The sequence below is a fragment of the Neovison vison genome, chromosome 6 (genome assembly GCF_020171115.1).
Source record: "Neovison vison isolate M4711 chromosome 6, ASM_NN_V1, whole genome shotgun sequence".
NCBI lineage: Eukaryota > Metazoa > Chordata > Mammalia > Carnivora > Mustelidae > Neogale > Neogale vison.
In genome coordinates, this window is record NC_058096.1 from 116,869,228 (window position 1) to 116,896,828 (window position 27,601).

A 27,601-nucleotide genomic window follows, 5' to 3' on the forward strand; every position below is an offset into this window, starting at 1 on the left:
TGCCTCCCCTTCTCTCACTCTCTCTCTCTCTGCCTACTTGTGATCTGTCTGTCAAATAAATAAATAAAAATCTTTTAAAAAAATTATGTGTAATTTTAAAACACACATATACATAGTCACATACACACATGCTCACAGAAAAAGAGGGAAAAAGGTGGATATATGCCAAGATATTAAGAGTAGTTCTCTCTTGGTAGTAAGATTTCTAAGTATTTTAACTTTTTTCTTCATACATTTTACTTTTCAATTTTCTCCAATTAACATACATTAATCTCAATCTAGAAAGGGAAGTAAGTGGCAGTAAAGAGCAAGTACAAGGTACTTACCTGATAAGAAATAACATAAATATAGAATTTAGGAAAAAGCTAGGTGAGTACAAGAATCAAAAGCAATTTATGTACACCCTTTCAGGATAAAAAACAAAACACTTCAGTGAACAGAGAGGAAAAATTATTTCTAAGGTTCTCAAAATATGAAAGAATGCAATGCCATACTACTACCATCCCCTGTCTACTTCCTCGTTAGCTTTAAGATTTTTTTTTTTAAAAAGGGGATCCAAAAAAAAAAAAAAAATTGGGCATAGAGGCTCAGGGAAAAACATTATCCTCAAATTTCATCACCTTTTATTTTCAAACAGCACTCTAAAGAACAAACCAACAGGCTAATAAAATCACCAATAATCCTAAGGAAAACTTGTCTAAATGATACGATTTATACATGCCCTCAATCTCAAGTATTTAAATGCATGTTAATAGAAGAGAAAGACATAAGTAACTATAACATGAAGGAGACAAAAAAGTGGTTAAGCGACATAGGAGAAGTATGAAAAGATCTGTAAGATTAATTCTGAACCTGGAATAAATATATTTACATGTATATACAAACATACATATACACACATATGATGCTGCTTTAAATGCTTACATATGTACACTTAGATCATATTAGAATCATCATTTCAATAAATATCTTACTGATTTTAGGATTTCTGATCTCCTTTTTGATTGAAGGACATTAATCTGAGGAAAAATACACTTGGTTAATCACCCAAACATTTATTTTAAAAACTAATCTACAATGCAATATTGTAAAATTTGCTTATTCTGATAGTTTGATACTTTTTCAGAACAGTAAATTAAATCAAAGTTCAAGTTTTTCACCCTTTGATACATGTTTTGCAAAAACAGTTAAGACAAACATGCCAATGAAATTCTCATCTATTTTCAACTCAAAGAAAAACTGGCCATGCATAAGTCATAAATACTGTAGTGATAAAACTATCACTTTGATAGACATTTGAATTTCTCAGAATTTCATCTTTTCCCCATCCTCCTTATCTAATTGTTCATCTAGACCCTTCAACACAGATCCTTAATGCAAACTCTCATCACTTTTACCACTACTACTAACCACCTTATCTTTTCTAGACTGTTGCAATAGCCTATGAACTAGCTTCTATACTCATGACTCTCTAAACCCATTCTCCACATAGTAAACAGAGTGATCTTTTCAAAATATAAATAAGATTATTCTATGAGCAACTTAAAACGTTCCAACTTCCTTGTGTAGCTTGCATGGCCCTTCGTGATGTTCACCTCTCTAACCCAGTTTTCTTCCACTTTACCTTTCTGTGCTCCAACCCCAATCCCAAACTACCCCCCCCAACACTTTCAAACTAGTTGTTCTGTCTTCATGTCATAATTGTCTGCCCAGACAGGCATAAGGCTACCTGTTACCAATCAGGTTCCAGCTGAAGTACTAGCTCCTCTGAAAGGTCTATGTAGGCTCTATGTACTCTCTAGTACAACAACTCTATTTATTTCCTTCATAGCATTCATAACCACCTCATATTTTCTTATTTACTTATGTCTTTTCCCCAGTTAAAGTGTGAGCTCCATAAGATCAAGGTCTTCCTTATTCCCAGCTGCACTCTCCAACTGGTACAGAGTGAGGACTCAATAAATATTTGTTAACTAAATTAACAGACTTTAAATAATATTTTAATTAGACTAAACTTACTGAAAGATCAGTAAATTATGAAAGTTGCCTTTGTGGTATCTGTCCCAACTCTAGAAATTCTTAACAAATATTTTGTCTACTATATATCAGCTTAATGAAATTAAATTTTTATACAAAAAAAGAATCATTCACTTTTTGCTAATATCGTCAAAAGATTACAGAATATTTTTCTTTTTGATATGTTCTTCCCACTAAATATTCTGCCTGTTGTTTTATAATTTTAAAGCACTGATCAGAAAACTAAAAACACACCAAGAAAAATCCAAATAACTATGCTCAAATAAGCACTAATTTCCTTTGTATATCTGTTTCAAGGCCTCTTCAGTTTTGAGAACTAAAATATTAACTTTCAAATGCTCTAAGTAAAGCAGAGGCTATAGATAACCTATTATTCAGACTTTGGAAAATGCCAAAAGTGTTTCTGTTTTATCTATATTTTTATGTTTGGCAATGAAAAATAGCATTTACTTGAATAAAAAAGTAAAGTCAAATATGTACAGAGGCTAAAACATGACAAACTTTATAAATTTGGATATTTATTACTTACTATGCCCTAAAATAGCCATTTTAGCCATATAATGAAATGACACAAGAATTCTCATCAGAAAAATTAAATAAGGTAATACTTATGGGAGACATGGGGGCCTAACTTAAAACTATTGGATGAACACTAAAGGAAATGGATAATTTATTTTCCAACCACTAGAGAGAATATAACCTAGAAGTAGAAAAGAGATATAAATAATTATAATAAATGTGATTAAGTGCTCTAACAGCAATGTGTATGATACTATTATGACAGCACAGCAAAGGCATGGGCAAGAATGATTCACTTTGCCTGGAAAAACTTGTACAACTGACCACAGAACAGAGAACAAAGTGGTAACAGGGCAGGTAAAATTGAGAAAACCAATTTTGTGAGAACATCTTAAAATTCAAAACAAGAAACAATTAAGACTAGTGTTAGGGCTGCATCAAAGGTAAGAAGAGCAGACTTAAGAGGTACAGAGAACTTTTTCCTCTCTCTTTTTTTTTTTTTTTTTTTTAGATTTTATTTATTTATTTGACAGACAGAGATCACAAGCAGGCAGAGAGGCAGGCAGAGGGAGAAGGGGAAGCAGGCTCCCTGCCAAGCAGAGAGCCCAACGCGGGGCTCGATCCCAGGACCCTGGGATCATGACCTGAGCTGAAGGCAGAGGCTTTAACCCACTGAGCCACCCAGGTGCCCCTCTTTTTTTTTTTTTAAAGAGTGAGAGAGTATGCACCAGCAGGGGATAGGGAAGTGGGTCACAGAGAGAAAGGGAGAGAGAGAATCCCAAGCAAGCACCACACCCAGCATGGGGCCTGACAGGGCTTGATCTCATGACCCTGAGATCATGACCTGAGCCAAAATCAAGAGACAGATGCTCAATCAGCTGAGCCACCAGGTGCCCCAATACACAGAATTTTTTAATTTGGTTTTTCGATATAGCAGCTGAGAATGAGAGTATCTGATGTAACTGTCCATAAGAATCTCTAGGATTGGGTAAGAAGATTTCAGCATTCAGCTGGGTAAGAGCAAAAAAAAAAAAAAAGCCATTTGGAAGAAGACAGTTCTCAGTTGTAGATCAAAAAGAAAGAGGGACATCTGAGAAAAACAGATTTTGTCATCTATATATTATGGTTATTCAAATAAGAGGCATGAGACTGTCAGGGAAATCAAAAGGTCAGAAAAGAATAGGACCAAAGAGGTAGCCCTGAAAAAGAGGTTGAAAAGATTTTGGATAAAGGAAAGAAGCCCAAGGTGAAAAGTGAAAAGAAATACAAAGTAATAGAAGTTAATAAATAGAAGCTAAATAGAAGTTAGTGCAATGTAAAAGTGGTTTAAGATAAATCAAGACAAAAGTATATTTCAAAAAAAGAGAGTTGTGGTCCACTATCTCAATGAAACACAACAGTCAAGTTGGTTAAGAATTAAACTGTATCTAATGAGTAAGCCTTAGCATGAGCCATTTCAGTGGAATGGGATAGGAAGATAATACTCATACCACCACAGGAAGTACAGTAAATGGGAGATAGCTAATAGAAGATAGGAAATACAGACAATTCCATTCTAGAAGATTCTCACTAATAAGTGGAATGTACTTCATTTTCTAACTTCCCACTTAGTGAATAGAAACTTCAAAAAAAGTCACTTTCTACTGTTTTGCAAAGTTATCTAAGTAGTTTTTAATCACCAATTTGTACACGGTTACTTGTGCATTTTTCTGAAGAAATGATCTGTGATTGCTATCAGCAATCTCTGGGGACTTCACTGCTGTTTTGTAAAAGGAGATTCAGACAAACTAATTTCTTAAGCTTTAAAGCTTTCAACTCATGATATGTAGGAATACATCAAGTACATGTGAAATAATGTATGCTTTGCCTTCACTTTTCATGTCTCTCGAGTCCCTCTGGAGACATATCACATTCAAACTGATTTCAATTACACACAGAACCAGAAGATCACCAGGCAACTTACCAAATACTGATCTCTAGTTTAAAAAAAAAAAAAAAAAGTAATGCAAATATAAGAACACCACTTCTAGAAATATTTTTCATTTGGTAATATGGTATGCCTTAATACATCTAAGAATCTACTCTAAAGAAATAATCAGAAATATGGCAAAAGATTTATATACAAAGATGTTGTTATCTTTTACCATTACTGAATACTATATTTTCACTATTGCCAGTAAAAAATGACAACACTGTCTGATAAGTAGTATTAATTAACACAGCAACTCCACAGAATAAAATAAAGCAATTAAAAATGTTTTTTACAACATTTAAAAATGAGGGAAAGTATCACGTTAAGTGAAAAGGGAAAGAATCAGAACCAAAGGTATACACATATATTTATGTGCATACACAGATACACACTCAAGTGAAAAGTCTTCACAACATCATTTAATTTTAGACTCAAGAAAACAGTACTAGTTCTTTACAGTGCAATCATTCAAAAATAATGACATGTTTAGTTAGCATTTTCTGAAAACATATAATAAATATACCTGAAGTACGTAGTCGAGAGCTATGTGTCGAAAACATTTTCTTGTTGCTGTCAGAATGTTCGTGGCTTCTTCAACTTCGTGCTGTTTGTTTCTTTGTACTTGAGCATTTTTTACTAGTGCATTTTCTTTTTCTTCACTGACTTTCTCAAATTGCTTCTTGGCATCTTTAAATTTTCTAAGATCTCTAAAAAATAAAAAGAGTAAAACTTCCATAAATCCTACTATGGGTGAAATACAAAACACACTTTTAAGAAATATCACTCGTGGGGCGCCTGGGTGGCTCAGTGAGTTAAAGCCTCTGCCTTTGGTTCAGGTCATGATCTCAGGGTCCTGGGATCGAGCCCCGCATCGGGCTCTCTGCTCGGCAGGGAGCCTGCTTCTTCCTCTCTCCGCCTGCCTCTCTGCCTACTTGTGATCTCTGTCAAATAAATAAATAAAATCTTTAAAAAAAAAGAAATATCACTTGTTTCTTGTTGAGGGAAATTACTATGCCAAATGACACGAATATATCCTTCTAACACACACATATACAATCTTTGGTAAAAAGAACTGTATACCCATAAAGGGTAATGGTTTCCATTTCAGTATTCCGAAAATCTGAAACATTTGATTCCATTAATGAGCTTAGATAAGCACTTTATTATATCAGAGAACTAGGCAAAATGATTTGAAGACACTGATTTTAAAATAATAACAAAGTAGACCCGAGAAAGACTCTATTTAAAGTCTTTGTAAGAAGCCATAAATTTTCATGCATACATTCTATAAGGACATTCTGAACATTAGTCTATTATTTGGAAAGAATCTGTGAGACATCACTAACAGGACAATGAATTCTAAACCACTAAATGGCAATGCATTATATTCATGAGATGTGCCACTTTTTTATAGCTTTTAACATCTATAATTTATCCTGAATACTGTAGTATAAACAACTTTATCTGAAATTTTATATATTCTGTCAATAATTAAAAGAGAAAAACTGAATTATTAATGTGGGAAAGGAAACTGTTCCTATCTGGAAAGTTCACGTTTTTATCTCCAGTTTAATTTTATTTCACATATAAAATGGGATGAATGTGCAAAAAACATGCACTTTCATGATTCATTCTCATATATTCCATTATCTTCTTTTCAAAGAAAATACCATATTGAGACAATGGAAAATTTAGCCTCAACTATACTAACTAATAGTATTTCAACCACTTTTGAGGCCTGCTTTGATTTTGAATGGTCATTATTTATTTTATTTGTTAATCTATAACAATCCTAGCTATGTATCCTGAATACAAATTTCATAGTATAATGATTCACTGAAAGGCATGAAGTCTGATTCCCTTATGGAGTATTCATGGGGAAATGCAATATACATTTTACAAAGCAAAAAAACAAAAACTCCAGTATTTTCAGTAAATCACAGTCCATAAAATCCTCCCAAAAGATAACAACTCCCAAATGTGATCATTAATGGATTGCTTTTCTTTCTCTTTATTGCAATTGACTTACTCTTTAACAAAGTTCTGAAGCTGTGCTTTAATTGATCTCTGAGTTTGGTCAAATAGGATCTGAAAGATAAAATGTAACATTAAACAACTAGAAAAGTAAACAAAAAATAATATATAGGTTGATAAGTAACACATCCTTCTACCAGTACTCAATTCTAATAACACCTATACTTACTGAAGACTACATAAAAAATAAGCATTTAAAAAGAAACTGAAACTGACTTTCAAGTCAATTTCATCTGTCTAAAAATTAAAATTATTTCTAATTACAGAGAAAAATCAAAACTGCATTACCATTTAAAAAGAGTGCTCAGACAATAGAGCAATTTATTTCCTTGATTTTTAATTCAAGCTTTGAAAAACAACCTGAGAGAGTAACACAAATTCTACTTCATTTACTACAGGAATTTCTTACTTTAACGTATCAAAACACCTCAAGTAAAAACAACTCCAAAACTGCCTTATATCTTAGTTAGAGGTTTCTCATTTGGGAAGACCTAGAGATTTAAATGTTTTATATTATTAATTCGAGTAAACATTACATAGTCCTTTAGGTTCAATGACTATTAAGACTGGAGAAAAGAACAAAATTTTATTCCTTATAACAATATTTTGCCCCACTTAAATAATGCCACATATTAAACTTTAGTAGTTTTATGTGTGGGAAATTTCACTGGGCTTGTCATGGAAATTCTGAGTACTATGATAATTTATAGATACTCTACATTTAGAGTTTGAAACAAATGTCAGATGAACAGGCACAAAAATCAGTATTCAGGAGTGCCTGGATAGCTCAGTTGTTAACTGTCTGCCTTCGGCTCAGGTCATGATCCCAGTGTCCTGGGACTGAGCCCCGTGTCAGGCTCCCTGCCCTTCAGGAAGCCTGCTTCTCCCTCTCCCACTCCCCCTGCTTGTGTTCCTGCTCTCACTATTTCTCTCTGTCAAATAAATAAGTGAAATCCTTAAATATATATATATCAATATTCAACACAAAACAAAAAAAAATCCTGTATCCTTCTCATTAAAAACAGTATCAATTTCTTTTTCTCTGAAATCTTGCTACTAAATGCTAAACACCAACACCACACACACCCACACACACACACCACACCTGGGTTGAGTACTACAGGATTTAAAAATATGCCAATTTGCTTCGAGAGAAAAAAATCATTTTCTGTAATATGTTTAATCCAAAGTATTAAATTCAAATTAAGCATAAGAGAGGAAATAATAAAGATGATCGGAAGTCAGCTAAACAGAAAACAGAAAATCAGTAACCAAAACTCAACGAAACCATAAGCCAGTTCTTTCAGAAGATCAATAAAGTTGATAAACCTCCTGCCAAAATGATCAAGAAACAATTTTAAAACACAAACTTCAGGGGCACCTGGGTGGCTCAATCAGTTAAGTGTCTGACTCTTGATTTTGGCTCAGGGTTGTGAAATCAAATCTCACACTGGGCTCCATGCTGGGTGTGGGGCCTACCTGAGGTTCTCTCTCTCTCACTTTCTCTCTCTCTCCCTCTGTCCCTCCTCCCAACTCTAAAAAAAAAAAAAAAAAAACTTTAAATACCAAGAAGAAGAGAGATGACAAAACCACAGATTCTACAAGTACTAAAAAGAAGAATCAGGGGAACTGAGGAATAATTTTATGCCTATACATTCAACAAGCAAGATGGGTTAATTCCTTGAAACACAAAAACTACCAAAACTCACTCAGTAAAAAATCAATAACCTAAACAGAATAAAAGAAATAGAATCTACAGTTAAAAACCTCCCATATACTATAAAGTTAAAGCTATACTTACATAAAACTTAGCAATCCCATTCCTAGGCACTTGCCCAAGAAAAAAAAAAAACTTAGATTTACACCAAACTCTGTAACCAAACATTTATAGCAACTCCATTATTAACTGCCAAAACCTGGAAACAATCCAAACATCCTTGAAGAAATAAACTATGGTACATCCATGCAATTGAATACTACTCAATAATAAAAAGGAACAACTACTAATACATACAACAACACAGATGAATCTCAATAGATTTACCTAAGTAAAATAAATCATATTCAAAAGGCTACAAGCTATATGATTCCATTTATATGACACTCAAAAAAGATAAAACTATAGGGATAAAAAATAAATCAGAAATTTCTAGTGGTCAGGGGTAGATGGAAGGGTACTAACAAAGGAATAAATAAGGGTATTCTTAGGGTTACTAGAACTGTCATGCGTATAGAGTGTGGTATAAGATCCAACTGTATGTGTTTGTCAAAATTCATAAAACTAATTAATAGCATTTATCACAGAATTAGGGCAAACAATCCTAAAATTTGTATAGAACCCCAAAGATCCAAAGCAATCTTGCAAAAGAACAAAATTGGAGGCATCACAATCCCAGATTTCAAACTATACTACCAAGCTATAGTAATCAAATATTATGGTGCTAGCAGAAAAACATACACACAGATCAATGGAAGAGAATAAAGAACCCAGAAACAAACTCATGTTCCATTAATCTATAAGAATATACAGCACAGAAAAACACAGTCTCTTCAATACATACTGCTGGGGAAACTGGATAGCTACATGCAAAAGAATTAAACGGACCACTTTCTTACACCATACACAAAAACAAACTCAAAACAGATTAAAGATCTAAATGTGACACCTGAAACCATAAATATCCTAAAAGAATATACAGACAGTAAACTCTTGGACATTGGCCTTAGTGTTTTTCTGATTCTATCTCCCCAGCCAAGGGAAATAAAAGAAAAATAAACAATTGTGACGACATCAAATTAAAAAGCTTTTGCATGGTGAAGGAAACCATCAATAAAATGAAAAGGCAACACACTGACTAGGAGAAGATATTTGCAAATGATATATCTGATAAGGGGTTAATACCCAAAATAAATAAAGATATCCTACACAGGGCACCTAGACGGTTTAGTTGGTTAAGCATCTGCCTTCCACTCAAGTGATGATCTCAGGGTTCTGGGATCAAGCCCCACATCAGGCTCCCCACTCAGTGGGACGTATGCCTCTCCCTTTCTCTCTCCCTTTGTGATGTCTCCTGCTCTCGCTCTCACTCCCTCTCAAATAAATTTAAAAAAAAAAAACTTAAAAAAAAAAGAATCCATACATAAAACAATCTGGTTTAAAATTGGCAGACAACCTGGGTAGACATTTTTCCAAAGACAATACACAGATGGCCAACAAGCACATAGAAAGATTCTCAACATCACTCATCATCAGGGAAATGCAAATCAAAACCATAATGAGCTATCACCTCACACAAGTCAGAATGCCTAATATCAAAAAGATAAGAACAAGTGCTGGTAAGCATATGGAAATAAGGGAACCCTCAATATCCCTCATGAATACAGATGCAAAAATTCTTAATATGTAACTAATACATAATAACAACATATAAAAGGGACAACATATCATAACTAAGTGGGATTTATTTTGGAATTGCGAGATTGATTTAACACTTAAAGACAATGACTATAATTTACCATGTTAACAAACTAAAACAAAAACTACAGGACTATCTCAACAGATACAAAAAAGCATTTAACCAAATACAACATCCATTCCTGACAAAAATTCTCAAGAATCCAGGAACAGAAGGGGACTTCCTCAAATTAATAAAAGGCACATATGAAAAACCTACAACTAACATATTTAGTGGTGAAAGGCTTCTTAATGGCAATGATCAAGAACAAGGAAAGAATGTCTTCTCTCATCACTTCTATTCAATATCGTACTAGAAATCCTAGCAATGCAAGTAAGCAAGAAAAATGGAAAAAAGGGGAAATATTAGAAAGGAAGAATATAGGGTGGCTCAGTGGGTTAGGCCGCTGCCTTCGGCTCGGGTCATGATCTCGGGGTCCTGGGATCGAGTCCCACGTCGGGCTCTCTGCTCAGCAGGGGGCCTGCTTCCCTTCCTCTCTATCTGCCTGCTTCTCTGCCTACTTGTGATTTCTGTCTGTCAAATAAATAAATAAAATCTTTAAAAAAAAAAAAAAGAAAAGAAAGCAGGATGGACTGAAATAGTAGAAATTTAAAAAAAAAAAAAAAAAAGGAAGAATATAAACCTATCTTTATCCACAGGTGATACAATTGGCAATACAGATAATATGGAATTTACAGAAAAGTCTACTAGAACCAGTAAGTATATTTAGCAGGGCCACAGGAACAAAGTCAATATACATAAATCAATTTCTATATACCAGCAACAACTAATTAGAAACCAAACTTGAAAAAATATTTATAGTAGGGGCACCTGGGTGACCCAGTGGGTTAAAGCCTCCGCCTTTGGCTCAGGTCATGATCCCAGAGTCCTGGGATCCAGCCCAGCATCAGGCTCTCTGCTCAGCAGGGAGCCTGCTTTCCTTCCCCTCTCTCTACCTACCGTGATCTCTGTCTGTCAAATAAATAAATAAAATCTTTAAAAAATATATTTACAGTAGCATCAAAAAATAGGAAATACTTGGGCATATATCTGACAAAAGATATATAAGACTTGTACAGTGAAGACTACAAAACATTACGAAGAAAATTAAAGAAAACCTAAATAAATGGAGAGACAAATTGTGTTGATGGATTGGAAGACTCAATACTAGTATGATTTCAATTCTTACCAAACTGATCTATACATTCAATGCAACACCACTCAAAATCCCAGTAAGATTTTCTAAAGAAGCTGAAACTCTGATTCTAAAATTTATGTGAGAATGTAAAAGACCTAGAATAGCAAGCCAATTTCCAAAAAAAAAAGGAACAAAGCTGGAATAGCTACACTACCTGACTTCAAGGCTTACTATGAAAGCTACAGTAATTAGCTATTATCCTATTAGAATAAAGATAAGCAAAAAGATCAGTGAAACTAAATAGAGCCCCACAATGACACACACTTTTTTTTTAGACAAAAGGTACCAACAATGTGGCACTGGTGGTGCACTGGTGGTACACTGGCGAGAACAGCTGCCTTCCAAAAGGTGCCAATATGGGAAAGATAATTTTTTGAGTAAGTGGTGTTAGAACAAACAACTGAAGAGTCATATGCTGAAGAAAATAAACCTTGACCCTTACCATGCAAACATATAGAAAATTTAACTCAGAATGGATCACAAATCTAAACAGAATAAATCGGTAAACATTTCTTGGTAGGACACAAAAAGAAAACTATATTTAAAAAAAGACAATCAATAAATTGACAATCAAAATTAAAAACTATTGCTCTTCAAAAGATACGGTTATAAAGTGAAAAAGTAAAAGCCTGAGAGAAAATATCTGCAAAACATTTATCTGACAAAAAACGTATCTGGAATACAGAAAGAATTCTTTCAACTAAATAACAGTAAGATTTTAAAACTCCAGAAATTTTTAATGTGCAAAAGATCTGACATTTCACCAAAGAAGATACACTAATGGTAAATAAACACACAAAAAAAAGATGCTTGGCATCATTAGTTATTAAGAAAATGGAAATTAAAACCATGATTAATTTAAAAAGAATGACCATACCAACTGTTTTTGATTGTGTGAAACAACCAGAACTCTCAGACATGGCTGCTGTAAAATACATAGTCAACTTTGGATAACAATTTCCAAATTTTGTGAGGTTTTCTTTAATTTCTTTGAAGAAGTTAAATTTTTTTTAAATTTAACAAAGAAAGAATATTAACATTATTATAAACAATAATAAAGTAAGTTCTTTTCTCTTCCCTTAATTTTTCTTAGCAATGTTTTATAGTCTTCACTATACAAATAGTTTTGTAAAAAGTTAAACATAATCCTACCTTATGAATTAGCCATTCTACTCCTATTTACACAAAAGAAATAAATGCATATACCTATGTAAACTTTTACATAAATTTTTATAGGCAGCTTTATTTTTAATAGCCAAAACCCAGAAACAACTCAAATATTCATTGTGGTAGCTTTAAAATATGTCCACAAATTCTTTAACACTCCTCCCTTCAAAAGTGGAGTCTGATACTTCTCACCTTGAGAAAAGGCTGGTTATAGTACCATACTTCTAACAAATGGTAATTTGGAGGAAGTAACAATGTGTGACTTCTAATAGAAGACTAAGTCATGAAGAGTAAGGCAGCTTTCTCTTTGCCCTTGCTCTTGGATCACTTGTTTAGGCAGTAACTGCATTCCATGTAGTAAGGACATTCAAGAATTCCTGCCCAGGGAGAAGGATCCTTGGGAGGAACTGAGGCCTGGATCCAACAGCCATGTACATGGCCCTGTCTTGGAAGTAGATCCTCCAGCTCCAGTAAAGCTTTCAACTGACTGTGGCCCAACCAACACCTTAACAGCAATCTCACAGAAGACTCTGAGCCAGAGCAACCCAGCTCTTTAAAAATTCCTGGCCCTTGGGGCGCCTGGGTGGCTCAGTGGGTTAAGCTGCTGCCTTCGGCTCAGGTCATGATCTCAGGGTCCCGGGATTGAGTCCCGCATCGGGCTCTCTGCTCAGCGGGGGCCTGCTTCCTCCTCTCTCTTTCTCTCTCTCTCTGCCTGCCTCTCTGCCTACTTGTGATCTCTCTCTGTCAAATAAATAAATAAAATCTTAAAAAAAAAAAAAAAATTCCTGGCCCAGAAACCATGATATCAAGTGTTTATTGTTTTAAGTCACTAAATTTTGTGGGTAATCCACTGTATAGTAATAGGTAACTAACACATCCATCAACAGGTCAATGGATAAATAAATTATGATATATCCATATAGTGTAATAGTATTAAGCAATAAAAAAAGGATTATTGATAACCATAAAACTACTGTGTTTCAAAATAATTACACTAATTCCATTTAGAAAAGCCAAACTAACCAATAATGATAGAAAGCAGATCAGTGAATGTCTAGAAATAAGGAGACGGCAAACAGAATTCTAAAGTGGCATAGGAAAACTTTTACGGTGTAACTGTTATTATGCTCACTCAGGTGACAGTTTACACGGAGGTTTATATATGTCAACACGAAATTATATGATTTAATATGCTGGTTATATAATTACTCAGTAGCGCTGCTTTAAAAAATCCATATATTCCAGGGAGAAAAAAACACAATGTTTTCCTGTGTAGCACTGTCATTGTTTTAAAACTATAAAAACATGACCATCTACATTCTCCAAGACAGAGCATTACCTCAACCAAATTTTATATACACTTGAAGAGGAGTAAGAAGTATTTTAGGAAACTGCCAATTACCTAGACAACATATTTTCAACACCTCCACTACAGTGAAAAGTATGTTGTTAATGCAAAAGCAACTGAGTAAAGAGTTGTCTCCTACTTGCCAACTGCATGCCACTGGGCCAACCTACCAGCTAACTACTGCTCTTCTTGTGCAGAACTGCTCCACAGAGTTGCCTCCAGTTAGTTCCATTTCCTAAATCACTAATCTGTACTCGGCCTGAGGCAGAATTCACAACCTTACTTTTCATATGCTAAAAATAAGAAGCTGGACAAAACTTGAAAGAATCAGAGGCTGAAATAAAAGCAGCCTTGTCAATGTTCCTGGAAGCCAGGTACCAAATGAAGTTTGTAGAACTCTTTCCTAAGTTTTCTCCCTTTATCTGATTTCCCCATTTTCCTCGTGTTGTGTTCTACTATCGTCACTAGTTATAGATTCTGATCCAGACCTTATCCAAGGTGCTTGGTGACCACCCAAAAACTTTACCTAGGTTTTAGACCCAAAAAATGGTTTTATCCACAGAATTGAGTACATCTCAGGTCTTGTCTTCTGTTTCTATACCACAAAACCTGGAAGGGTATAATAAAGCCACAGTCAGACATTTGGTGGGTGAGGGTAGCTACCAACACGAAAGCTAAGATTCAATTCTATTTCTGGACATGAACAGTATTATTTCTAGTGACATATATCTATGTAGCAAATAATGAACATTGAATCATTTGACCTAGCTGCTAATTATAAAAGGATCTGACCTGAGTACAAAGATAACATATGGCTGTTTAACGCCAATGGCTTTGGGTGCCTGGGTGGCTCAGTTGGTTAAGTGGCAGACTCTCAATTTTCAAGCTCAGATCATGATCTCAATATTGTGGGATCAAGCCCCACGTTGGGCTCCACGTGGAGAGTCTGCTTAAGGATTCTCTCTCTCCCTCTCCCTTAGCCTCCCACCACTCGCCCTCTCAATCAGTCTTTAAAACTAACGGCTTACACTCAGGTTTACTCCCCATTCATGCTTGGACCTGGTTAAAGCAACACTATCTCATCTGCTTTCAGGAAAGGATGAAAGCTGAGATGCACTTTATACATGGCAAACAGTACTCTAGGAAAGTTAGCTGAAGACCTGTTACACATTCATAGTTGGCACTGAAAAGTTCCCAATTCTTACCATTTAGGTCCCACTGGTTCGAAGTATAAATTTTGTAGTTTATAGTCTTTGTCTTCCATTTAAATATTACTCAACTACCACAGCACTTTATTCTATAATTCTACAGGACATAATCATCCTGTCCTTTCCAAAATCTATAGAAGAGTATAGGACTATGGCTGTGGACTCACTGAATGTTTTTATGTTTCTAAGATTTTATTTATTTATTTGAGAGAAAGATCGTGAGCAAGCAGAGGGGAAGGGCAGAGGGAGAGGGAGAGTCTCAAGTAGACTCCTGTTTGAGAGTTTTAGGGATGGGGAAAAATTTTTTCTAAAGGTTCCAAACACTTGGGTCATGGCACACCCTACTGGTGTATCAAAAGATACAATGGACTGTATATATAGATGAACACCAAGAAGTCTTCTCATCCCTCCATGTGCATGGTATTCTCCCACCAAAAGGTAGAGTTAATTTCCCTTTACAATGAATCTGGGGTACCCTTGTGTCTTGCTTTGACCAAAAGAATGTAGCAGAAATGATTTTGTGTTATTTCCAGGCCTAGGCCTTAAGAAAAACCAGCTATCACATTAAGAAGTCTGACTACCCTGCAGGAGACAGACCCACATTTGTAAGAGAAAAGCCCCAAAGAATGAAAGACTCCAAGGGCAGGAGAAGCCAGGCCAGTCCCAGCCATTCTAGCTACCCCAGGTGAGACAGCAGACATGCTCGATCCTCCAGCCACCCACACAAGCCACTCAACCAAAACCAACTAATGTACAGACAAGTTGTCCCCTCCAACACCTACCCAAACACATGACAATAGTTGTTTTAGGTCACCAAATGTTGGGGTGTTTAAACAGCCAGAAATAAGTAAGATGTCAACAGTCTTACATAAGATATTAGTGTTTATAAGGGTTTTGGGTTTTGTTCTTGTTTTTTTAAGAGAGGGAGAGGGAGGCAGAGAATCTTAAAAACAGGCTCCATGCTCAGCATAGAGCCCAATGCCAGGCCTAATCTCACAACTGTGAGATCATGACCTGAACTGAAATCAAGAGTCAGACACTTAACCAACAGAGCCACACAGGCCCCCCCCCATGTTTATAAATTTTCGTGGTGATTTAAGAAGTTGTTCTATTTGGTACAACCATTCAAAAATTACCAACTGCTAAAATTATATCTTTGCTAAAATTATATTTTATTTGTCTGACTTGCTCTGTAAAGTATTTAAATGCAGTAATTATTACTTAAACAAAATTATGTAACTTTCCCCCTGGTGTTACCATTTGAATCATCCAAAATTATTTTAGTCACAATATGTTTGTCATCACTTCTTGGCTTTGTGCTCACTGTTAAAATATTTCATCTTTCTTTGCCTCTTCATAAACTTTTGCTATTAATGTGCTCTTATTTTTCGTATTTCTCCTACTTATAAAGTATGTATGGCTGTTTCCTTATCATCATCATTTATATGAGGTATTCCTATTAGAATACAATCGATTATTTTTTGGACTATTACTTCTTGATATTATTGGCTTTTGATATTAATTAGCCAAACTCTGACTCTTGATGAAATTTCATTGTTTTATTTTTAATTATTAAAAAACATTTATTTCTGAAGTGAAATTAAATGCACATAATCTGTTGTGATGAGCACTGAGGGTTACACATAAGTGATGAATCAATAAATTCCACTCCTGAAACTAATATTACACTATATGTTAACTAACTCGAATTGAAATAAACAGATGCACATAAACATTTAAATGGGATTGTAGGCATTTACAGATCTAAAACACTTTGAAAATTTGATTTTCTGACCTTACATAAGAGTAACATTTATTGCATTAACTAAAATGAATTATTATTTTCTATTTTATTTATTAAATGTTCATTTTATCTTTCAACATAATTTTAAAACATTTTAAGAATGTAGAAAAATACATATATACATATCAATTTTTGAACCTTAAGACATATTGTTTCATTTTCATACTTAAGGAGATTTTTTACTCATTGTTTTCCCACCATGATGAACAAACTTTTCAATAAATAGTGCTGGAAAGTGATCACATTCAGAATACAAACACAATGGCCCAAATTATCTTCTTTGATAAAGTCATTTATCAAAGTCATATATCAAAGTCATTAAATGAATCATGGTAGAAGCAAACCATACAGGACTTCAACACAACACATCCATTTCATACAGAAAGATTTGTACTCTAAAGTTCTGCAAACACAAAATAAGAGACAAAGTTCTTTTATGAGATCAGTCACAACAATATCAGATTAAGAAACCAGTTACAAAGGGAAAAAAAAGCAGTTAGTTATAAGACTACCCAAGTAAGAGCTAGAGCCAGAATGCCTCATACAATTGCAAAATTGCACAATATATTAGTTTGCAAGGACAATGTCAAAACTTCATAATTTCCAAATAGGCAAAGGAAATTAAAAAGGTACCACATTTGAGTAACAGAACAGATGCACTTGACAGCATGCTAAATAAACACAACAATCACTAATCCAGAAGAAAACTTTTTCAGTTGCTGAGTGATGATTCTACATGTTAAGAACTATGCTGAAGTTAACAGCAATGGTTGAAATGTCTGCATAGAAGATTTTCTTGCAAAGCCATTGATTGTTTTTGCAAAGTACCAAAACAAACTCCTAGGGACGAAATACTCAAAATAACAGAAGAAAACTCTAAAACAAAAAAGATTATATTATGGAGACATTATAATATTCCATACTGATACTGCTGTCACAATGACAACAAGAGGTAAATTTCTGCTAAAAATTCATTTGGAAAACTCTGAAGATCTAGTAAGACATAATTTCACAAAACATCTTTTCATAAATAAAAGTTTGGGGGCGCCTGGGTGGCTCAGTGGGTTAAGGCCTCTGCCCTCGGCTCGGGTCATGATCCCAGGGTCCTGGGATCGAGCCCCACATCGCGCTCTCTGCTCAGCAGGGAGCCTGCTTCCCCCTCTCTCTCTGCCTGCCTCTCTGCCTACTTGTGATCTCTGTCTGTCAAATAAATAAATAAAATCTTAAAAAAATAAAATTAAATAAATAAATAAATAAAAGTTTGTGTGCAGATATAAATTCCAAGCTAAATGTTATCAAAATAATGTATGAATCTAAACAAAATATTCAAAACCTTTGGTTTATCCATTGTTAGCTTTTTGGTAAAGAAAGGATATGAGAGGGGTGCCTGGGTGGCTCAGTGGGTTAAAGCCTCTGCCTTCAGCTCAGGTCATGATCCCAGAATCCTCTGATCCAGCCCCCATCCAGCTCTCTGCTCAGCAGGGAGCCTGCTTCCTCCTGCCTCTCTGCCTCCCTCTCTGCCTACTTGTGATCTCTGTCTGTCAAATAAATAAATAAAATCTTTAAAAAAAAAAAAAAAAAAAGAAGAAGGGATATGAGAATATCACTCTCTGCTGTTTCAAACAAAACATATTGGCTGTCCAAAGGAGGAACTATACCTCAGTTTATAAGTTAAAAGTGAATTCAAAAAGTTTAGGAAGGGGGGCCTGGGTGGCTCAGTGGTTTAAGCCTCTGCCTTCAGCTCAGGTCATGATCTCAGGGTCCTGGGATCGAGCCCCGCGTCGGGCTCTCTGCTCAGCAGGGAGCCTGCTTCCCCCTTCTCTCTCTGCCTGCCTCTCTGCCTACTTCTGATCTCTGTCAAATAAACAAAATCTTAAAAAAAAAAAAAGTTTAGGAAGAATAAATCTCAACTTACAGATTTGGCTAATGCTAATTATTGACTTTAAAATATGGCTTAAGTAGAATTCTGCAATCTGATTAACTTCTTTCAAGGAATCCTTGATATTTTTAAACAATTAACATACACTAACTGTGTGGATTCAGAGTGTTGGAAGGAAGGGGCTGAGAATGAATCACTGAGGAGTCAGTGTTATAATCTACATCCACAAAGAGAATTATTCAAAGTTAATTAAGGATTAAAGGAAGAAAAAGTAGGTAAACCAACTTCTGTATATACCTCCGAAAAAGGTTCATCATTACTTTATTCAAAATCTATTCAGTTTAGCCAGGAAAATTCAAGCATTACATATGTCAATGAAAGGGGGAAAAAAAAAAAAAGAGCACCTCAAATGAATGATTACTCCTTTAAAGGACAACTTAGGGATAAAAAATTACTTAAATTCTAAATACATGGGATAAAAAAGGTCCTATCAATCAGGAGGAAGGGGCAATAAATAAACTCCTGTCAATCAGGAGCAAAGGGAAATGAACACTCACCTGCCTTTCACAAATATGCCTACTTATGCAGACAACATTCTCATCAGTGACAATGACCAAGAATTTGAAAAGATCATCAATTTCAAAATCTTAATCAGGAAATGCCTGAAACTATTTCATGCACAAGACCTATTTTTGTTAAAAAGTTATGTTCATGGAAGCTAGCTCAAGATTCTCATTAAAATATTTTTTAGGGTGCCTGGGTGGAAAACACAGCCTGTGTCTGTTTGGTAAACAAACTATTATTGGGGGCCGCTTAGGGTACTCAATCAGTTAAGCAGCTAAGCGTCTGCCCTCCGCTCAGGTCATGATCCCAGGGTCCTGGGATCAAATCCAACACCAGGCTCTCTGCTTAGCCAGGAGTCCACTTCTCCCTCTTCCTCTTCCTCTGTCCCTCCCCGTGCTTGTGCAAGGGTGCACTCGCTCACTTTCTCTCTAATGAATAAAATCTTTAAAAATATATATATTAAATATTTATAAGTGCTATACACTCAATGTGTAATATTGTCCCTAATACTATGTGCTTTATTTTAACATAATTCTATTAAAAAGAAATTTTTATTTATTAAATATTTATTAATTACTTTAACATAATTCCATTTTAAAAATCTAAACATTTTTCACCAACTACCAGATAGGACATGACACTTGCATGAAACCATCTATTGAGTGAATGAGTAGACAGCTATAATATTATATTATATATATTATATATTATATATAATATAATATACTCAAACTTACCAAAAAACTAAGCAAAGAATTACACATTTTATAGAATTTATGTAGCAATTCAACCTTAAAGCTTCATTCAGCAAAGGTAATAATCAAATAAATATTCAAATTCCTTACACCAATAGCAAATTAGAATCCAAGAGAGTCATCAGTAAAGTTATAGAAATCTCTAATTTCCAGAAAAAAAAGTCAGAATTCAAGTCAACTTCAATACATAATAGAATGTAGCACATATGACCTGCTCTGGAAAAGTCATGAGTTGCATCTTCTAAAGACATGAGTTAAAGAGCAACCCTAGGGAATTCTCATTCTGTAAGGAAAAAGGAACAATAACATCCACTTTTACAGAAACCACCAAAAAAATCCAAATAATTTTTTTAAACAATCAAATGATCTAAGCCCAATCTATATTTAATCTTACTTGGCTAAAAACACAAATGGCTCTATTATTTCAAACATTTATTTAAACACATAAAGTTATTCATAAATGACATCTGTAAAATATCCAGCTTTTTATCCTGACACAAATTGATACACCAAAACCTAAGTGTTACAAAGTCTGCTAATAGACTGTGAGCAGATTCCAGCGTTTATTACATTTTAGAAAGCAGTTTTGTCATATCCAATAAAGCCTCCTTCACCCTGTAATGCTATGTAATTAAAATTCATTGTAGAGAATGCTACTAAAATAAAGCATTTTATGTAGCGAGGCTTTTCCCACATTTTAACAAATGGCTCTGAGATCATATTTAAATCTTTTAATAATGCTTTGTAATCTTTGTAATATTTATAACTAAAAGTCATCTAGTAAAGCCCATTCATTTTACAGAGGAAGAGCATAAAGCTCAGAAAAATTAAATGACCTCCCCAGGATAAGAATTATGCACGTAGGCCATCTGAGTGGCTCAGTGGGTTAAAGCCTCTGCCTTTGGCTCAGGTCATGGTCCCAGGGTCCTGGGATCGAGCCCCGCATCGGGCTTTCCACTCAGGGTGGAGCCTGCTTCCCCCTCTCTCTCTGCCTGCCTCTCTGCCTACTTGTGATCTCGATCTCTCTCTCTCTCTCTCTCTGTCAAATAAATAAATAAATAAGATCTTTTTTAAAAAAAGAATTATGCAAGTACGAGGGATATTATAGTAAACAAGAAGTATGTCATCCCTGTCTCTATTGTAGTTAAGGTGAAGTATGTAGTATTATGATTGAGGGAGAATCTTTGCCTCATATATAAGAACTCTGATTCAAGTACACACAAGTCACTTCTCCTGGGAAAAATTAGAAGTACTTGTTAACAAGAAACAAAAAGGCCAGGTAAAACAGACAGCATAGCAACTATAAAAGGAAAGAATATTAAATTAAACCAAGGTCTTACAATTTCATACTTTTATCTACCAGTGGGAAAATTTCTGAGATGTTATAAAAAAATATGTAGATAAAATTAGAAAAGCATTGGACAGCTCAGTGTACTTTCAGAGTTTTCTATATATACATATACAGTACATACACAAACACACACAAGCTCACCAACCTACAGCCTTAAGACCTCTGTCTGCAGATAGGCAGACAGAAAGTAATCTGTTGGTTTGCAAATTATTTTTTTTAAGATTCTATTTATTTCAGAAGGAAGAGAGAGAGAGAACACAAACAGTGGGGAGGGGCAGAGAAAGAGGGAGAAGCAGACTCCCTGCAGAGCTTGATCCCAGGACTATGAAATCAGGACCTGAGCTAAAGGTAGAAATTTAACCAGCCACCCAGGTGTCCCATTTTGCTAATTATTTTTAAAGCAACATAAATTTTACAGTCAAAACAGAGATCCTGAAGTTTTTCAAGTGCCAGAAATAATAAAAGAAAAATTTTTAAACATCACTTTTAATTATCTACCCAGTGTGTGCTGTCACTGATTTTAAAAATTTATACTCATTTAATGACTATTAAAAAACACTTAAGAATTTTAATAACTTCATAACCTCGGTCTCCTTAACTCTGTTGTGAGTAACTACTTTCTACTATGAATCTTCTAGGTGGTAGTAGCAGAGATTAATATAACAAAGTGTCTACAGTCGTGGAACTTAGAACAGACAATAAATTAGGCACATACATACACTTAAGAACCAGACCATATATCTGTACATCATTGTGTGTGTGTGTGGTGTGTACACTCAGGTGTGTGCGTATGTGTATAAAAAACAGTAAAATAACATAAAAGTGACCATAACGTGGTCAAGAAGGTTTCTCTGAGAGGTTGTGACCTAAAAAATGTGTTAGGAAGAGAAGGAATATTATAACGAAAACAGCCACAGATAGATATGAAGAAAGAACATTCCGCACAGAACAGATAGCAAGTGCAAAGGGCCTAAGAGGAGAGCTACTTTGATGTTAAAGAAGAGAGTCCAAGTAGCTTCAGCCAAGCAGAGTTGAGATGAGATCAGGGAGTTATCAGCAAAAGGCTGGTCATAGGACTTGGTAGACCATGGTTATAATGGATTTTACTTTGAATGTGATGGGAATCTAGAACAGTGGAATGCTGTTAATTTATATATATATACGTAACAATGCTGTTTATATATATATATATATATATATATATATATTTTTTTTTTTTTTTTTAAAGATTCCCTTTATTTACCTGACACACAGAGACAGAAATCACAAGCAGGCAGAGAGGCAGGCGGGGGGCGGAGAGCCCGATGCGGGGCTAGATCTCAGGACCCTGAGATCACAACCCGAGTCGAAGGCAGAGGCTTTAACCCACCGAACCACCCAGGCGCCCCTGTTAATTTATATTTTTATAGTTCTTCCTGACAGCGTGCCTGGGTGGCTCAGTCGGCTTGATTTTGGCTGGGTCATGATCTCAGGGTCGTCCCTCACATCGGGCTCCATGCTGAATGTGGAGCCTGCTTAAGAGCTCTCTCTCCCTCTGTCCCCCACCGTACTCACTCACTCTCTTTCAAAAATAAATATAACAAAATAAAAATAGAAAATAAAAACAAAAATATAATATATAACATAATGAATATAAAATTTTTAAAAATCTTTTCCTGGCTGCTGTATACAGAACTCATTGTAGAGGGGCACCTGAGTGGCTCAGTGGGTTAAGCCTCTGCCTTTGGCTCAGGTCATGATCTCAGGGTCCTGGGATTGAGCCCCTCGCCTGACTCTCCGCTCAGCAGGGAGCCTGCTTCTCCCCTTCTCTCTCTGCCTGCTGCTCTGCCTACTTGTGATCTCGCTCTTTCTGTCAAACAAATAAATAAAATCTTAAAAAAAAAAAAGAAGAAGAAGAAGAATTCATTGTAGAAAAACAAGAAAAGAAGAAGAAACACAAGTTGGGAGGCTATAATCCTAAACAAGAGGTGGTAGTAGTTTAGACTTGGAGGTCCTACTGCTAGATGGATTGGGGTGTATTTTGCTAATATACTAGATATGGAGAATACAGAAAAAAGAAAAATCATATAAGAAGTTTTAAGGATAAAAATCATTAAGCTGCACAATAATTTGCCTGCCAAAAATAATTTTTTTCCTCAGTGCAACAGGTTTTTATTATTAAAGCAAAGACTGGAAAACGGCTATTCCCCACCTTGCTACCACCCTGCCACCAACCTCCAGATTCATCCTGTTATGTCCTATGAAGGTGAAAACTAGATTTGTCTGGAAAAGACTCAGAAATGCTCATCCCCACCAAAACTATTTTCAAATTATAGCCTTTATGTTTGGTATGCCAGTTAATTGTTGGTCTTCACTATTGTATCACCCTTCCATGGACTCCTCCTCTATACTGCCAGGTACTAGAAGTCTGCAAAGTGTATTTCCTAGGCCTTCTTGCATACAAAGAGGTTAGGTGCTGCCAATGGAAGCCAATGTTAGATTAAGAGGCAAGATATAGAGGAGGCCAGTTTTTTTCTGCTTCTGTTTGACACCGCCATCAGTGAGCAACTGTGAGCCACACCAACTGCCAGCAGCACTGCTGACCAATCTAGGCAGTTTCAAGGGGACTACAGGCTCCTTGACTCTGGAAGAAGTCCCAAGAAGGCAAGCTTCTGGCTTCCTGGCCAGGTAACAATGGCCGTATTCTCAACAGTGCAGTACTGAGGGGTTCTGGGAAACACCACTTTCCCTTTTGTTTCTCCAGCTTCAGGGGCAACAACTGCTTCCCATATTTACTAATCTCTAGGTAGCATCATCTTAACTTTTTCTTTTTTTTTAAGATTTTTTATTTATTTGACAGAGAACACAAGTAGGCAGAGAGGCAGGCAGAGAGAGAGAGGCGGGAAGGGAAACAGGTTCCCTGCTGAGCAGAGCCCGATGCAGGGCTCCATCCCAGGACCCTGGGATCATGACCCAAGCCAAAGGCAGAGGCTTTAACCCACTGGGCCACCCAGGTGCCCCAACATTTAACCTTTCATGTTAATTTCAAATCAACAGCTTTTATCCCCCCAAAATTAATTCTCACTATAGTTTGAAGTTTAACGTAAATGTAAAGTTTAATGTAATAGTTTGAAGTTTAAACACAAGCAATCACTTGATTTAAAAAGAAATCAAACATACTATATTTTGACATCTAAATCCGACAGAAAGCAAAAAGAGAACTAACAAGAAACAAAAGAAACAAATTGGTCAGGGGTGCCTGGGTGGCTCAGTGAATTAAAGCCTCTGCCTTCAGCTCAGGTCATGATCCCAGGGTCCTGGGATAGAGCCCTGCATGGGGCTCTCTGATCAGCAGAGAGCCTGCTTCCCGCCCCCCGACCCCTGCCTGCCTCTCTGCCTACTTGTGATTTCTGTCTGTCAAATAAATAAATAAAATATTTACCAAAAAAAAAAAAAAAAAGAAAGAAAGAAAGAAAAGAAACAAATTGGTCAAAACATTAGAGCTAAAACCATAAAACTCTTAGAAGAGACTGAAGGAATAAATCTTCATCATCTGGGACTTGGTGATGGATTTTTGGATATGACCCCAAAAGCAAAACAACATAAGAAAAAATAGATAAATTGAATTTCATCAAAATTAACTTTTGTGCAAAGGGCATTATCAAGAAAGTGAAAAGACAACTTACAGAATGGGAGAAAATACTGATATATCACTTATCTGATAAGCGTTTAATATCCAAAATATATAAAAAATTCAATTTTAAAAATTCCAATTTTAAAATGGTCAAAGGAGTTGAATGGGCGCAATGGTAAGGATGACAGAAGATCTACAAATGGCCAATAAGCACATGAAAACATGCTCAACTATATTAAGCATTAGAGGAATGCAAATCAAAACTCAGTGAGACAATACTTGATACCTACTAGGATAGCTATGATCAAAAGAATGGAAAATAGTAAATGTTGACAAGGATGTGAAAAACTGGAATATTCATACATTGCTGGTGGGAATGTTAAATGGTACAGGTTCTGTGAAAAACAATTTGGTGGCTCCTCAAGAAGGAAGTAGTATAGAAGTACCATATGAAACAGTAATTCCATACCTGGATATATACCCAAAAGACCTAAAATCAGAAAATGAAGCAGTACTTGTACATGATAGTTTTTATACAGATAAAATCTGAAGTACAATTAAAATATTATCAGATAACTTTATCCTTAATTTGTTGACCAAAAAAGCAAATCAAATTAAGAACCAAACCTTAGCAGAATTTAAAGAATGTTAAGTGCTGATATTCTTATTATAAACAGCTGCTAATAAACTTTGAAGCACCAAGTAATTATATAACAGCCATACACTTTAAGCTCTTTAAAAAATTGTAAGAAGCATATAAAACAAAAATAACTCAAAATAGATTAAAGACTTGAATGGAAGACCAGAACCCATAAAACTCCTAGAAGAAAACACAGGCAATAAGCTCCTTGACATAAGTCTTGGCAGTAACTTTTTTGGATTTGACACCAAAGCAAAGGCAACAAACACAAAAATAAACAAATGGTACTACATCAAACTGAAAAGTTTCTGCACTACAAAGGAAACCAACAACAAAGTGAAAAAGCAACTTACTGAATAGCAGAAGATATTTGCAAATCATGTATCTGATAAGGGATTAATATTAAAAACTCATATAATAGCAGAAAAAAAATCTGATTAAAAAATGGGCAGAGGGTCTGAATAGACATGTTTCCAAAAACAAACATGCAGACGGCTGATACATGAAAAGATGTTCTACATCACTAATCATCAAATGTAAATCAAATTCCAATGAGACACCACCTCATCCCTGTTAGAATGACCATTATCAAAAGGACAAGAAAAAAAAAAGACAAGAAATAACAAATGTTGATGAGGTTACAGAGAAAAGGGAACCCTTATGCACTGTTGGTGGCAATGTAAATTCATACAGCCACTATAGAAAACAGTATTGAGGCTCCTCAAAAAATTAAAATTAGTACTACTACATGATCCAGCAGTTCTATTTCTGGGTATTAGGAGAAGAAAGTGAAAACATGAACTATTTACAATAGCCACGGTATGAAAACAACCTAAAGCTCCATCAATGGATGAACAGATAAAGAAGATATAGATATATAGATAAATATGTGTGTATAGATAGATAGATAGATACACATATAATGCAATACTACTTAGCCATAAAAAATAATGAACCTCTGCCAAATGGATGGACCTTTCAGTCATTATGCTAAGTGAAATAAGTCAGAGAGAAAAAGATAAATACTGTATGATTGCACTCAGATATAAAATTTTTTAAAAAACAACAAAAAACAAGTTTATGGCTATGAAGAACAGACGGGTCTGGTGGCTGCCTGAGGCAGGGGTAGGGGGTAATGGGGGTCATTTCTAGTTATAAAAGGAGTATGTTGTGGGAATGTAACAAACAGCATGATGACTATAGTTCATAATACCATACTGCACAGGTGCCTGGGTGGCTTAGTCAGTTAAGTAGCCGACTCTTGATTACAGCTCAGGTCGTGATCTCACATCTGGCTCTGAGCTCAGTGAAGAGTTTTCCTGTCCCTCTCCCTCTGCTCCTCCCCTGCCCTCAAATAAATGAATAAAATCTTTTTAAAAATAATAATAATACTACACCACATATTTGAAATTAAGTAAGAGAGTAGGTCTTGAAAGTTCTCATCACAAGAAAAAAAACTTTTAACTATATGTGGTGAAACGTTAACTGGAGTTTACTATGGTAATCATTTTGCAATATATGCAAATATAGAATTGTTACATGGAATCATTGTACATATGAAATCAATATAATGTCAATTATACCTCAATAAAAATTGTTTTTAAAAGAAGTACATAACTTAAAAGCTACTACATTTTCAGTAAACTTTTCCAAAATTTATAAAGGAATTTCCTGGCATTCTAAAAGTAGTATATATCCCTCATTCTTGAGGGATAAAAGCCCTTAAATCTTTTAGTTTTTTTAAATTTTGACTTCAGGTTTTATTGCACTGGTTATAATCATAAAAAATAAATGTTCTATTGTGGAAGGAGCTGAGACGCACTTCAACAGACGAATGGATAAAGATGTGGTCCATACATACAATGGAATATTCTTCAGCCATCAGAAAGGATGGATACCCTACATTTGCATTAACATGGATGGAACTGGAGAAGATTAGGCTAAGTGAAATAAGTCAAACAGAGAAAGGTAATTATCATACGGTTTCACTTATTTGTGGAACATAAGGAATAGCATGGAGGACATTAGGAAAAGGAAGGGAAAAATGAAGGGGGAGG

The 27,601-nt window shown here is 35.2% G+C and overlaps 1 protein-coding gene across 4 annotated transcripts in view; it reads right to left on the minus strand.

Moving 5' to 3' along the window:
* The window catches only part of ACAP2 (ArfGAP with coiled-coil, ankyrin repeat and PH domains 2), a 159,343-nt gene that overhangs the window by 64,763 nt on the left and 66,979 nt on the right, over nt 1-27,601 (minus strand). For all 4 annotated transcript variants that reach the window (XM_044252040.1, XM_044252043.1, XM_044252041.1 and 1 more), the window contains exons 5-7: nt 6,558-6,616; nt 5,052-5,235; nt 975-1,019 (exon numbers count right to left, since the gene is read on the minus strand). In XM_044252040.1, the coding sequence (XP_044107975.1) occupies nt 975-1,019; nt 5,052-5,235; nt 6,558-6,616 (288 nt within the window). The remainder of the gene's footprint in view (nt 1-974; nt 1,020-5,051; nt 5,236-6,557; nt 6,617-27,601) is intronic.